Consider the following 14,456-nt stretch of genomic DNA (forward strand, 5'->3'; position numbering starts at 1 on the left):
GGTGCACCTAGACTTCCGTAATATCTGCAGTCCCTGGGATGGAAATGACTAACCCCTGCCACCATACACAAACGACTGGGCCCTTTCCCAAGCATCCTAGGCAAGACATCTCTCTCTCTGCTAGTGCAGTACTGGGTCATCTCTGAAGGTCAAATATCTTGAGCCCTTTCAGCAGTGCAGAGGAAGCAGCTGTTCCAGACTCACTGGTTTGGAATGGTAACAGATACACTTCCAAAAATTTTAGAAGAAAACAAAAAAGCCAAAAGCCAGAATAGACATCATTGGGTTTTGTTTTGTTTTTATCTGAGCCAAAGATTATGGCATCTAGTTATGTCTAGTCTTCCAATTAGTCTTGATGAGTAAAAGAAGGGGCAAATATGCAGGCGCTCATCCCTTCTACTCTAAATGCAAACACAAATTTAAAACAGGAAAAAAAATGGATACAGGGAGGTCTTTCAGCAAAAGAAAAATGAGTTAATATAAAGTTTGTATCACAAATGGTCACTGGTTGCTTACAGTATGGGAAAAAAACACACATTTGAATATCAGATTCTAGAGCTATAGAAAACACTGTCTGAGGACGTGTACATTTGTTTAACATGGCCCTATATTCTGTTACCAATAGAATACACACAAATAACTAAAAATTGAACTTTCTAGACTGTAAAGCTGCAATTAATGTGACAGTCCTACCGTGGAGAGTTGAACCCGCTGTCCACAGTAATGCTGCTGCTGTCCATGCTGTCCAGGCGGGCCGAGTGGGTGGCTCTCTGGTTGTTGCTATTTTCTGTTTCTTTTGGGGTGAGAAGAGTGAGATTCTTCTCAAACTTTCTTTGCAGATCTCTCTCCTTTTCCCTCTCCAGGAGCCACTGCATTGTGCCAACATCATCCCTGTTCTTCTCTTCCTCGGTGTTTTTGTTGGTTCCCTCCTCTGAGTCGTCGTCATCTGATACGTTGTAGTAGTCGAATGAGGCCTCCTGGTTCCCAGCTGTCTCTTGCTGTCTCTGTGAGACAGGCATGACTTGTGTGACTGAGGTTACTATCGCTTGTTCAAGTTTCTCACATCTGACTGGCAACGTGTCTGAAGGGGTCTTTTGATGGGGTTTTAGCAGGGGTGTGCTAGACTTATGGAAACTATTCACAGAAAGAGTGTTGTGCAGAGGCTTGAAGAGTGTATCCTTGCTAAATATTTCTTTCCTTTTATCAAGGCTGCTTGATTCAGCACTGTGGTGTTGAACCAGCCGTCCATTTGCAATCACTTCTGGAGTAGGGCCAACAACCGCCGAACCGCTGCTCGGGCCCTTTGGGGACTCCTCTTTGTGCACCCCAGGCTCTCTGGCAATATGCTGAGACTGTCTTTCTGAGGGAGTCATTTTTTTGAGCCCATCTGTCCCTGTCAGCGTGTCATGATCCTCTTTGTTCTTTCCTAGTGGTGATGGAGCAGTAAGCACAGTCTCACTGGACGTGTTGCACTGGAAATAGTCATCAACTGCAGATTTTGTTGTGCAGGAGTTGAGCTCACTATACGATGGCAAATTCTCTGTAGGCTTTTGTTCCAACAGACTACAGGAACTGGGGGTTTCTATGCTGCCACTAGCTATTTCAGGGATGCAAGTCTCTTTGTAGCTTGCAGATGAAATCAGAGCCCTTTGATGACTGAGTGACTGAGATGGCCTTAAAGTACTATCATCAATGTAAGTTTGGCTAGTTGTTTGGTCATCTGGGCTACAGCCTTCACCCATGTCTTCAGGTGTGCCTAAAGTAGCTGAGCCCAGAGGTCCCTTAGAGTTGTCCATGGATCTAGACCTTTCTTTAGCCTTACTAGACCGCTCATTCCTTGACCGTCTATCCTGTGTATGGCTGTGGCTCCGATGGACCTTAGAGTGGGAGCTTCCCCTGGAAGGTTCAGGAAAAGGCATTTCAGTTCTTCTTTTGGCCAGCTCACCAGACACATCCCATTCCGGTGTCATGGGAAAGTGAGATTCAATCATGCTAGGGTTGCTGTGCATTATAAAATTATCTCCCTTGTGTTCTATTATGAAACAGCCTTCCCGTGGGGATCGAGTCAAGGGATCATAGAAATCATACTCTCTTTCAGCAGGTATATCCAAATGAGAGCCATCTGATGGATCTCCTTTGGATACCCGAGTCTTGCTGTGTGACCTCGATTTCCCATGAGACTTTCTGTGATTCCTACTTTTTTTACTTCGTCCACTGTGGTGAGCTGAAGATCCCGCTTTGCTTCGTTGAGCTTTTTCTTCTTCAAGTTTCTTCATTAGTGCAGTGTGCCTCATGACATTTTCCACAGTTAAATCTGGGTTAATGCGCCTGATAATCTCCATTTCTACCTCTCTAGGTATAGTGGTAGGGGTGTCCTCATCTCTCAGCGGCCACTCCTCTGGAGGAAACTGGGCAGAGAAATTCGCCAACTGTTTTGTCTTGTCCTTCTTAAAACTTAATCGGAATAATTTGAGTCCAAATTTCTTAGTCTGCTTTTCTACATCTTTAGGCTTTGTGAGTGTCTCTGCCTTATAAGAAAAATTGACAGTACTTTTACTTTTCTCAGTGGGTGGGACCTGGCATAATGAAGGAGGACAATATGAGTCTTTACAGTCTTTTGCTGACTTCCTCTGTAGGGTAGACGCATGCATGCTGTGCATGTCTTCTCTGCAACAGTGGCAGGAGTCGCAGTGGTTTTTGGGTAGTGTTCGATCCCTGACGCATCCCGAGGTGGAGGGAGTGATAGTTCCTTGTTGTGGAGAGGTACACTGAGACCTGTCAGGTATCCTCTCATCCAAATGGTACCATTTACTGTTAGTTCTTATGAGAGATGGTGTTATAAAGTAAGTCTGCGGGGTTACAATGAAATAACCATCTGGAGTTGGGTATATTTTCCTCTCCCGTACAAGCATATTCAAGGTATGTCGAAGGATTTCTGGACTGGGTGTTGGAACCCCTAGAAATGACAGCAAACAAATATCAGTGAGTGTGTAAACAACGAAATACTCTGGCTCCCTCCCTCCCCTACGTAAACATGTTTTTCTAATGTGCAAGCTGGAATATGCTGAACAAACAACTCCAAAGTACTTTGTTAGGCATTCTCTTGTCTGTTTGTTTTTTCACTTATCTCCTACACTTCAAACACATGAATTATTAAGAGAAAGGAGGCCATTAATGGAGTGCTAAAAAAGAAAGGAGAACTTCTAGTCACTTCCATCTCACAGGTGACCCTAAGGTACAGGGTGAAATCACTGGAAAGCAAAGGGTGTTATGGGGAATATTTCACTTTTCTTCCAGTCAAATACCTATATCTCATTTCACTGCAGCTATTTATAACAATGCACAGCCTTGTGTAAAATAATGGTTATTTGTTCATTCGGATGCCTAAGTTTGTTTTTGTACATAAGAATACCACAAGGGGAGAAAAAAATAAAAAAAAGGATTCCCCAAAATTGCCCCCCTTCACAGTCTTAACTGGTTTGCTCTCCCATTAAAACATGTCTCAACTAAAACAGCTGCTCCAAAAATACATGTTTTGAACAATACAGCTCAGTTACAAAAGAAACATTTCCACTATGCTGGAAGTTATGGATCTAGCTCCTAAAAATTTGCTTTTGCTTTTCATGTGTAATGTGAAGGATGCTAGTAAGTAATATCACATACCAAGAGATGGTCAAGTATGTCAGCCACGCATCACTGCCACACTAACCACATATGAAACATGGCATTGTGAACCCAGTTCTTCCCACTACCAATACTCCTGCTGAGTTCAGTGGTGCAGCAGCAAGTCTTTAATACTTTATTAGATAAAATACCAAGTTAGCATGCTGTGCACAGGAGTAAGTTCCATGTAGAGCTAAGGGAACAAGAGTTTTAACAAAAGTGGTTTAAAAAGAAATCTGCTTGTACTGAATGAGAAATAATAATCTTTCCAAAATTTTAGCTGAAATTGTTATCTTCAACCAGTATATTTTGCTGAACTAAGAACTGTTTAAACTTATTTTGGGGTACTGACCTGGGAAGTGAAAATAATTAACAAGCAAAAGTTATTCATCATTTTCCAAGAAGTAATGCATGAGCCCGTTATCATGACATACCTTTAATATCTACAAAGAGCATGCTGAAGGAAATCTAGGGTCAGCTTGGACAGTACCACCCCTTACACTTTGCATCACAAGTGGTAGATGACCCCAATCTCAAGCTTATATGCCTCTCCATCCCATGCTGAAAATAGACTGCAGGGTCCAGCCCTTCTCTTACTGAGATGCAGTTGTTGTGCAGCAGCCAATCCCTCTGCCTTTCTCTATACATAATCTGACCAAGCCACTGTATCCTCCAGGAGCCTACAAATAAATACCTCAACACATACCTACTACCTTTGTCTGGAAGAACTTGGTCCTTCATCCTTTTTTCACTGAACAAAAAAGAACGAGGAAAAAAAGAAAAAAAAATGGAGAAAAAGGTGAAAGACATTCACCTAGGAATGTGAGAAAGAGATTGATATGGATCATCTCATTTTTTAAGCTAGCTTTTTTTAATACTGTAACAAAAACACCCTGCAAAATGTGGTAAAAATAAACACATTTTTTCACCTAACAAACCATAATGACTACAGTATGTTAGTTGAGTGTCTAAATACTGGATGCACTGTGGCTACATTAAATGACTAAATCGTAGGGACAGAGAACGTGCAGAAAAACATCAAGGAAAAAGTAATTAGCATGCCTGGGAAGCTGAAGACACTGTAGTAAGTGAATTGTGTCAGCCTTCTCTCCTGAGTTGGAGACTACCACTCCTATTGCCTGCTGCACGCAGTACTTCCCTTCATTTTACTCCCCCAGCTGCGATGACGACAGATGCAGATCTCTGGAGTACTGCTAACGCTACCTACAGATTTTGTTCAGGTCTCTTTCAGGTACTTACAAAAGCAGAAACAGACTCAAACTTGAATTAGGTTGTTCAGCATTGTGAACAGGAGCAATGAAATTAATCTAGCTCCCTTTGGTGGTATTTCATGTATGCCTTTATACCTAGTGCTTTAGGTGAATGCTTGGCTGCATGGCTGCATACAACATAGTCTCAGCAATGTGCACTTGAGTGTTCCCATTGCTTGTAACCATAGCCAAATGAGCACAAAGATCAAGTAGTTCATTTATGTTAAGAAGTGTAACACCTATCCTGCCTAATAATTATTGTGTTGTTAGCTTCTGTCGCCAATCTCGAAGTGTGACATTGGGTGTGCAACAGAATTAAGCAAATGTAGAAGCCCAAACTTCCCATACAAGCACTGGGAAGAGAGATCTTCTCGTGTGGCAATTCATATTAATGCAGTCAAAAATAAAAATGAAATACAAAGAGAGTCCTTTGTATTCCCCAGAGGGAAGTCCTGCTGTGGATGAAGAACCTAAGACAGGAGTGTGTTGTTCAACTGTTCTTCATTCGGCAATTGCAATGCAGCACATCAACAAATACACTAAGGAGAAAGTGTACAATGTGAAGTCTGTGACCAGCCCTGCTCCAACTAGGGCCACTGGCCAAGATTCTCCTGACTTCAACAGGCACAGAGCAGGCCCAAAAGATCATAGTGAATGAAAAGGAGGTCATTTTTTTCGGTGTGTATTTACCATTCAACAGCTCTACACCTTTTTGCATTTTGTGAGCCAGGGAAGCAAGGGGCTAAAGCAGCATTTTGTTCAATGTAACAGGTCAATTATCCCAAGGTGAGAAGTCCAAGTAGGAAAATTTGCACTTTCAGGACTGGCCAGAGATCACTGTCAACCAGAGAGAAAATGGGAGGCTAACAGTGCAACAACTTGATGAGGAAACTAGGACAGCAAGAGTTACAAGCCTGCACAGTCTCTCTACACTTACTGCAGTCAGGGCTAGATATGCAGGGGATGTTTTTAAATCAAGCCCCTTTCTCAGCTAGATCTGGAACTCTCCCACAATATCTCAGCTGTCTGACTCTTGTGTGGATAGATGCGACTTGTGATTGACACCCCAAGGATAACAAAGCATTTAAACTAATCAAAGACAAAGACTTAGCAGCCCTACTGGGTTGGAAATAACAATGATAGATAGAGGGCAAGTGACTTGTCAAAGATCACGGCAACTCAGAGGTGCAAGCAGAGGAAGAAATCCGATTTCCTGGCTTCCTCAAGATCTTTTTCTTCATAGTAACCTGCCCACATCATTTCTATATATAACCTGCCCCTGCATTCAGATGTCTACCTAGGGTCTCCTTCCTCCTATTAAATAGGTGCAAGAAGAAAAAAAACAACAACAAAAAAACCCCCTACCAACCAGTAGTTCAGAGGCTCTATCATTTAAAATACTGCATGACAGCAGTGGTGTTATTTAAGATTATGTAGTGTTTAAATAATTCAAAAGCAGAAACTGTCTGGACACTGAATCATCAGACATGTACATTTTTTGCATCTCAAGAGAGTCTACTATGCCATCCACTGAGCTTCCAGACAGAAGATTATGTCTTGTTTGCTGCTCACAAAGAACACTGACCTAGGGTGAACTCAGTTAATGTATGACACTTATTTTAAGTGCTACATATACATTTCACAGATTTAAAGAGCTAACAGATATGAATGTGGACGTCAGAAAAATTTGCCAGCCTTCAGAAAACTGCTTCAAAAGGTGATCCAGTCCAATACACAAACACAGCTTCTGCACTGAAATACTGAACACCTTAAAACAATTTTCATAACAACATGGACAAATTTGGAAAGAAAATAAGCATTGTTACTAATGACAGCATAGTCTAAAGCTCGATGCTTCCTTCAGACATAGCCATACAGATAAGAGGGTCTGGCTGCTAAACACAGGAACAGAGGTTACATTCTTAGCTCCTTATACTGGATTTCAAAGATTTACATTTAGTGCACAGGATTTAAACCGCGGTCAATAAATTATAAAGGAGGGCTGTACAAACATTTCATTGGTTAATTCCAAGTTAGAATAATGGGAGCACGTGCAGCTTGTTCTTTAAAAAGCCTGCAAAATAACAAATGCCATCAATAAGGCGTGCATTATCATTACAAACTTTTTCAATAAAATAAATTCATGAAAAATACATCTGAAGTAGTATTTAAATGGTGTTAAGTCTGCTAAAATGATTTTCTCCTGAGCTGATGCTAAGGCTTAACAAGGGATAAAAGAAATACTCTGATTGGCTCATGAAATACTAGTTAAGGATGTGGAGTGGTTGCTATGTGATGTTATAAATAATTAGCATACCTTATTTCAGATAGAGCCATGGCCCAGATTTATGCCTGCACAATGGCTCAGCAAACTAGAGGGCTAGACTGCTCTTGTAAGAACTGCACTGAGGAAAGAGGTTTATTATTCTTAGGCAGTTTGAGAATGGCATCTGGGGTCTTAGGAAATTTATACGTGCCATGAAGAGCAGTGAAGCATCTGTTCATTAAAACAGAAACAGCACAGGCAGACAAGTGCTGCTACAGGGTGAGATACAGAGAGGTTATTTGACAATGACAGCTACATCTACACCAATGATGCTTTCCTCTCTCTCAACATATCGTAACACAATTAGGAAAAATAAACTATCAGAATATGGGAGGACATCAGATATTTGAAAATAGCCACAGTGAACAGAAGGACTCAAAAAACCATGGCTGGTTTATAAGAGTTTGGGCAGACAAGTGGAAACATCACAACATGAGAAGAGGTTCCATTTATCGTATAAAGGTATAAGATGCGTGGATAGTGCTCAAACATTCAGAGAACATGCACACTTTCTCTGTTAAACACGTTATGGCTTCAAGAGAAGGGCACTCCTCTAGAGAGGGGAAAAAAACTGAACAACAAAGGGTGAATTTTTTTTTTTTTTTACTATAATTTCCTTTATGTTTTGGGAAGTGGAGTGGGAAAAACAAGGCTCTCCTTTTTTTAATCCCCAGCTTGAGAAATGCACATGTCCATGGCCAGTGGAAAAAAGAAGCAGCAAGAGACTGTGTGCTAAGTTGCCTGAGGCTCCTTGTGAGCAGTCTGCAGCAGCAGAGCCTGTTGAATTATTTTTGATGCATGGCTCTGTCTAGCAAGAATAGCACAACGCACCACGGCACCTGATAACCACACTCCCAGGAAACCCAAGGGATGCCACCAGGAAATTATCATTTCTGCCACGCAATTGCGTTGTTATTAAACGTATTGATAGAATCACTGGAAAAAACACTTGCAATCTATGCAACCTTTCCAGTACATAGCTATATAAAAAATGTGACCTAGAAAAAAAACAAAAACATCAGAATAAATTCAACTAGAATTACAATTCTGAACATTGCCTTCTTTGCATCCTATCCCTTACAACTTTTGCTGCTGTTTTCAAAACATGCGAAGCATACTGAAAATAAACCCTCTGCAAGCTAAACCACAAATCAGGACAGAGAGATAGTATTTACAAAATATACTTGCAGTAATCTTTTCCAAAGTACAATTATCAAATGTCAGACAGAACTGTTTACTTCAAACATAGCTGTAGATCCAGAACTACATTTTAAAACCTCAGAAGCAAGTGCCAGTTGCAGAAAAAGCCAAAGCAACCTTTAAGGCTCTGAGTTAACTCTTGCTTTGTAATTTAAAAGCAAAAAATAAAAAAATAAAAATAAATAAAATAAAATAAAATAAAAAAATCAAGACACGGAAACACATAGGATCACAGAATGGTTTGGGTGGGAGGGACCTTTAAGATCACCTAGTTCCAACCTCCCACCAGACCAGGCTGCTCAGAGCCCCATCCAGCCTGGCCTTGAACACTTCCAGGGAGGGTGCATCCACAAGCTCACTCGGTTATGATCACGGTTATGATTAGGATGCCTAGAAAAAGCAGATGCATCAGTAGTTTTATTACTCAAGAAATTGTAATTACCACTTTTGTGTCATTAAAAGAAGTTCAATAAAGAATTTTACAGGTTCAGAGACCTGTAAGCTGAGAGACAGAAAGAACAAGCATCTATGGTTCCCTAAACCTTTTTGTCATGGAGAGTTGCCAAGTTAAAAATAAAAAATTAAAAATTAAAAATTGAAGGTTTTCAAGCCAGAACTGCATCCAAGATGACTCTAAAAGTCTCTGCATACCAAGCTGACAGTCTCCTCTCAGCTTAAATATAACAGCCCCTCACTGAGGCAGACACATCATCACCATTGGACGCTAGCACATCTATCAGGCCCCACCAGACTTAACAGTCTGTTCCACAAGTAGGATGTGGGAAACCTGCTCTTTTAAAGAGAACGCTCTGCACAGACCTTTGTGAGGTCAGCCCTACACAGAGCGAATGATGGTACATGAAACAGCAGAATGAAGTTAACAGAGCTCTTAAAACCAGACTGAAAGCCATGAGGTGGAATTAGTCTGCTCTGGCTCCAACATATGCTTTCATTCTCTTTAAGTAATACAAAAGTCTTAAACTCTCTTGATTATGATGATAAAGAAGGTGTTCTGTGATAGAAGTGACAAATAGACTTATTCTGATATCAGTTAAAAAGAAAAAAAAAAAAAAGAAACAAACACTCCAACACAAGTTACGATTTAGTATCTCAAGACGTTGTTATAGTATTTACATAAAGCCAGGAATTGACCCTGCAAAATGCATCTCACATGAATGGCCCCATCAAAAGGAACTTCTCTGTCTGTACATACAAGAAAAAAGAACACAGAAAGTTTTAAGATTAGAACTCAAAACCTTCCCTTCACTTCTGGGTAGCATCTCATGATTAATCGATATTCCCATCCAGGAGAGTTAAGAAAAACAGACTACTAAATGCTGAAACTCCATCTTCTAAAAAAGCCAAACAGACAAGCATCTTTTAGGCAGTGAGAGGGGGATTCTTTAACTGCCCTTTTACAGGCATGAGCTCTTCCAACCAATGATTTATTCATGCACAGCTACCTGGGAAGCAGGTTGTTAGGTGCTCCATTAGTGCTTCTTGTGTGACTTGTTTTCGGGCAGAGTTCATTGCTGAGATGGCCAGGCAAAGGATTTCCCCAAGTGGAATAAACTGTGACTGACTGATGGGAGACATGCTGATTGGTGATACATCACCTGCAAAAAGACAACAGATGTGCAATGAAGCATTGTTGTTTTTTTTTTAATATAAAAATGCTGCTTACAGAACAACGATGAAGAGACACAGTTGCAAACGATGCATACAGCTCTGCAGTCTTTGTACAGTGCAGAATGAGAACCATCCAACTTATTTCAATCAATGTGCTTGTTTCAGAACTTGGACACGGTGAGCTTTGGAGGAGGGGAGATATATACAATGCAGATACAGCTTCTCAAAGGGTGCAATAGAAAAATGCCTACAAAGTGGCATTTAAGGTTCCAAAATCTTAGATTTGAACATCCCACTAGGTAAATCCATACACAAAAGATATATGCACATTTTTCTGGGTGCAGAGATTTCACAACCCATTCACTGGCTAGTGGTATGGATTGCCTACCACTTCCATTGGACAGAATACATCCATTAGTAACAGAGATTACAAAAATACGTTGATGTGTTAATGAATACAATTTCCACTCAGTTTGTGAAGCGGAACACACTCTTTAAAGGCACAAAAGCAGCAAACACCTAAAGTCTGGTACTTTTAATAAGTCTGTCTGAGATCTACATGTCTAATGCCTCTGTAGAGATCATATATTTTTAGGAGATTTTATTATATCCCTGATGATCTCAAAAGAGGGAGAAACAAACTAAAATATTTCCTTTGACAGTGGAAAACAAATAATATTCAAACTTTTCTCTGTAATTTTAAGAATCTGATATTTGCCCTATGAATTCTATGTTCCTATTACTTCTACTAGATGGGAATAGCTACTAGACAGGGACTTTCAATCCATGAAAGTGATTATCAAAATACATTTAGTCTTGCATTATAGTCGTTACTTTGTTAAAGAAAGGAACTGGTGAACTGGTGAGAGTAGCAAATTGTGTAACTGTCTCAGTGAGACATACCAGCAATGTTTTTCAATGCACCAGCTGTACAATCTGTTGTGTGCAACAGTGATACACATTACCCAAGCACAATAATGATTTAAAATACACATTGGCACTACGCTGCCTCCTGACTGCTGCTGCTTTATCAGGCCTGACCACGTCATTGTGACAGTCCCATCACAGCACTTCTCCTCCAGCTTCAACACAGTACACCACAAGACCCTCCTTTTGAGTGATGACAGAGCGATGACCTTAACATATAATCTGTTCTGGATATTTTCACCTACAACTGCCCGAGAAGTTCCTGCCAGAAGTGCTCTCTGCATGCAAGAAGTATCAATCAGAGAGGTTGTAGACAGCTTACAGGGAAATGCAATGAGGTGCAATTCCACATGACTCAGGAACAAATGCTGTTTGTCCCATCATCATTGGAGAACATCACATTTATTAATAACCGTTTACTGATAACTGTGCCTGCTATCAGATGAAATTTGTTCATCTCTTATCACCAAGACACACAACAAGTCACCTCTGCACTTTGTCTAGGAGAATGGTTAGCTTCATGTCTAAAAAGCATCAGAGTTATACTAGGAATCATGCAGACTGGGGTAAGTGATTTCAGAAGCTTCTGCCCTTCATATGCACAGGATGGGTGCCACAAGTGCCCTTGTGAACACACCTGAGCTGGGAGCAACCCAGCCCTCTCCCTGGATGGCACCACATCTGCAGGGCACACCTTTGGGATCACCCTGCTGGGGCTCATTAACTTAAACCTGAGTAAATATGGGTTACGCAACAGTAACATTTATCTGGATGTCAGTCACCTTGCACTGCGCATGATTTCCCTTTCCAAAGCAGGCCTCCAGCACAGAATTACTTTTAGGTTAGCATGCAGAAAACACTCAGCCTACTTGATTTGATTGCTGCCAGTTGGGTCCTCAATGTCAACAACAAGCTGAGAGTTTCCACTATTTCTGTTTCCCATGCCTCACCTACCAGGTGCTTAGCACTAACACAACCTCTAGCAGAGCATGCTATTGCTAGTTAACAAATGTTTCACTACCTAGAAAGTAAGATGACAACTGAGCATAAAACCACAACTTAAATATCTTTAAATGGAGTGGAAATGGTCAACAAGTATTTGCTTATATGAGAGCCCTCCTTTCTGTTTTGTAAAGGCTTACACTCTTCCATGGAATATTTTTCAACCTTCCATTATGACAAGGCAACTCTTGTTTCACCTCTGTTGAGTCCAAATTAACTCTGCAGCCCTCAGTCGGTAATGGTCTGCTGGAGTTAATTAGTGACTCTGGGTTTCAAAAGGCTGACACACATTGGTAACGCCTGCAGTAGACCTAGTGATAGAAAGCCAGAAGCCCCTCACCCAGGGAGGCTCTAATTTGCCAGGTTTCATCTTAAATAGCCCACAGCTCTGGGAAATTACAAGCACTCTGTGGTTATAGTTAAGTGAACAAACTTTTCTGATGCACAACAACACAACATTTCCTTGTGTCTATGATTTAATATATTAACATCAATTACGTGTACAAACACTGTCTAGCCTTCTGAATGGAAGGTTGACTACAATTGAAAAGATCTGTTTAAAAAATAAAATAAAAATCTGCTTTTCCTACTTTTTTTTTCTTTTCTTTTTTTTTTTTTTTTTTTTTTTTTTTTTTCCCCTTTTGGAAGATCACATCGCTTACACAAACCATCCACAAACCATCCATATGGCTCCTGTTAGCTCGGGCTGATGCTTGTCTCAAGCAGCTTTCTTTTGAAACCAAATTACTATCCTCAACTTTCATATGTTTATGTTCCCAATTAAATGAAAACTGAAGCTCAAAAAGCAGTTTTCACCAGCTGACTGCAAGCTTTGTTTAAATACTATCTATACATTTATACGTATATGTATATAGTTTCAGCTCTGTGACTGCAGTGCCTTTCCAATGATCTCTTTAAATAAATTTTAAAAGTTTTCCTACACTTTTTAAGTGGTACCTCATTTTAAAAAGAGTCTAAGCACATAACAAACAATAAATGGGGGCTGCCCTTATTTATGCCATAGGGGGTTTTATAACACTACCCTGTGGGAAAACAATAATTTCTGTTACTTAGAACAAGAGGTTAAGTAGCAAATAAAATAAACACATAGCTCCTACATAGCACATTTCTTCAAAGGATTCAAAAATATTCAGAAGAACAGAGTAACCATAGCTATCTTCAATATACAGATGAGAAAGTGATAGTCTGCAACTGAGCTGGCAAAGAAAATTTACCTCTCCTTAAACCATATGAACCAGAGGCTTTCCTGTGCCAGTTGACCTACTGTCTCTGCTCTCTGAAAGTCAGGGTACCACCATCCCAGCAGGAAATGAGCTAGACTGTCTTTCTCACCATCTATCAGTAATTAAACTACCAACTACATACAGATGACAGAAATTTTATTAGTGATTCTGCTGGTGAAAAGAAGTGACTTGAAAGTCAGACTCCCTGCCTCATGAAGTTTGCATGAGGACTGTTTGAATAATCACCTCTTGACTTATAAATTAAACTGACTCAGTACAGCCATTCAAAAGGAAAACTCACAAAATTACAACACAAAGCCACAATTTATTAGAATTTATATATATTCGTTCCTTGAAATGCTGAATAAATCCTCTGATTACACTATGCATCCTGTGAAACACAGAAAGCCAAATTGGCCATCCTGGCTCTCAACACCTCTCCACCCTTTTGCCTCCTGTGGCTCAAAACAAGCTCTAAACATAATTTTTGGCCTGGTTTCCAAGGGAAATGAAGCTTGCACAAACACATTCTGAGTACATGCATGTGCCAGAGAGGTCGAGACTCAGTAGACAACAGAAACTCTACAGCGTTGAACATTTGGTACACAGGTTCCAACTGCTTGGAACATGGGGCAAAACCACGTCCCACCAGACAAGAGAGCACCTCGTCAGAAAACACACATCAGGTTACTACTTCTGCCACTTACAGAGCTACAGAACTAATCAGAAAGCATCAAACAACTAGAGTAATTCATGGCGCCTTGTGGCCATAGATGTAGTTTCAACAAAAATTCCCTACATGCGTTTTCTTGGTAACAACATGTTTTGGTCAGCAATCAACCACAGTTTCACTCCAGGAAGAACTAGACAAAGCTGCTCTTCAAACACAAGAGAAGTAACAAAAACAAAACTACCAGTAGGGGACAGAAAGAAGGCTCTTCAACTATTGTATTTTCACTGTTATTAATATTATTCACTATTATTATTCAACTACTGTATTTTTCACCTCCTTCTCTCCCCTAACCCCCAAATACACTGAAAGTGAAAAGTCTCCTTTAGGAAAAGTACATTTTCAAGTTGACTCGCAGAAGCGACAGATGCCCCACAAGTAATATACCTGGCCAGGGTTGCACATCACTCCCTTTTCACTCACACCTCAACATAACTGAATCACACTAATCACAAAATACTTGC

At 40.4% G+C, this 14,456-nt stretch overlaps 1 protein-coding gene across 10 annotated transcripts in view; it reads right to left on the bottom strand.

The window, feature by feature from the left end:
• STOX2 (storkhead box 2) overlaps positions 1–14,456 on the bottom strand; it is a 117,098-nt gene that overhangs the window by 6,216 nt on the left and 96,426 nt on the right. For all 10 annotated transcript variants that reach the window (XM_015861442.2, XM_015861443.2, XM_015861445.2 and 7 more), the window contains 2 exons: positions 9,924–10,076; positions 694–2,956 (listed from right to left, as the gene is read on the bottom strand). In XM_015861442.2, coding sequence (XP_015716928.1) covers positions 694–2,956; positions 9,924–10,076 — 2,416 coding nt within the window. The remainder of the gene's footprint in view (positions 1–693; positions 2,957–9,923; positions 10,077–14,456) is intronic.

Source organism: Coturnix japonica, chromosome 4 (genome assembly GCF_001577835.2).
Source record: "Coturnix japonica isolate 7356 chromosome 4, Coturnix japonica 2.1, whole genome shotgun sequence".
Classification (NCBI taxonomy): domain Eukaryota; kingdom Metazoa; phylum Chordata; class Aves; order Galliformes; family Phasianidae; genus Coturnix; species Coturnix japonica.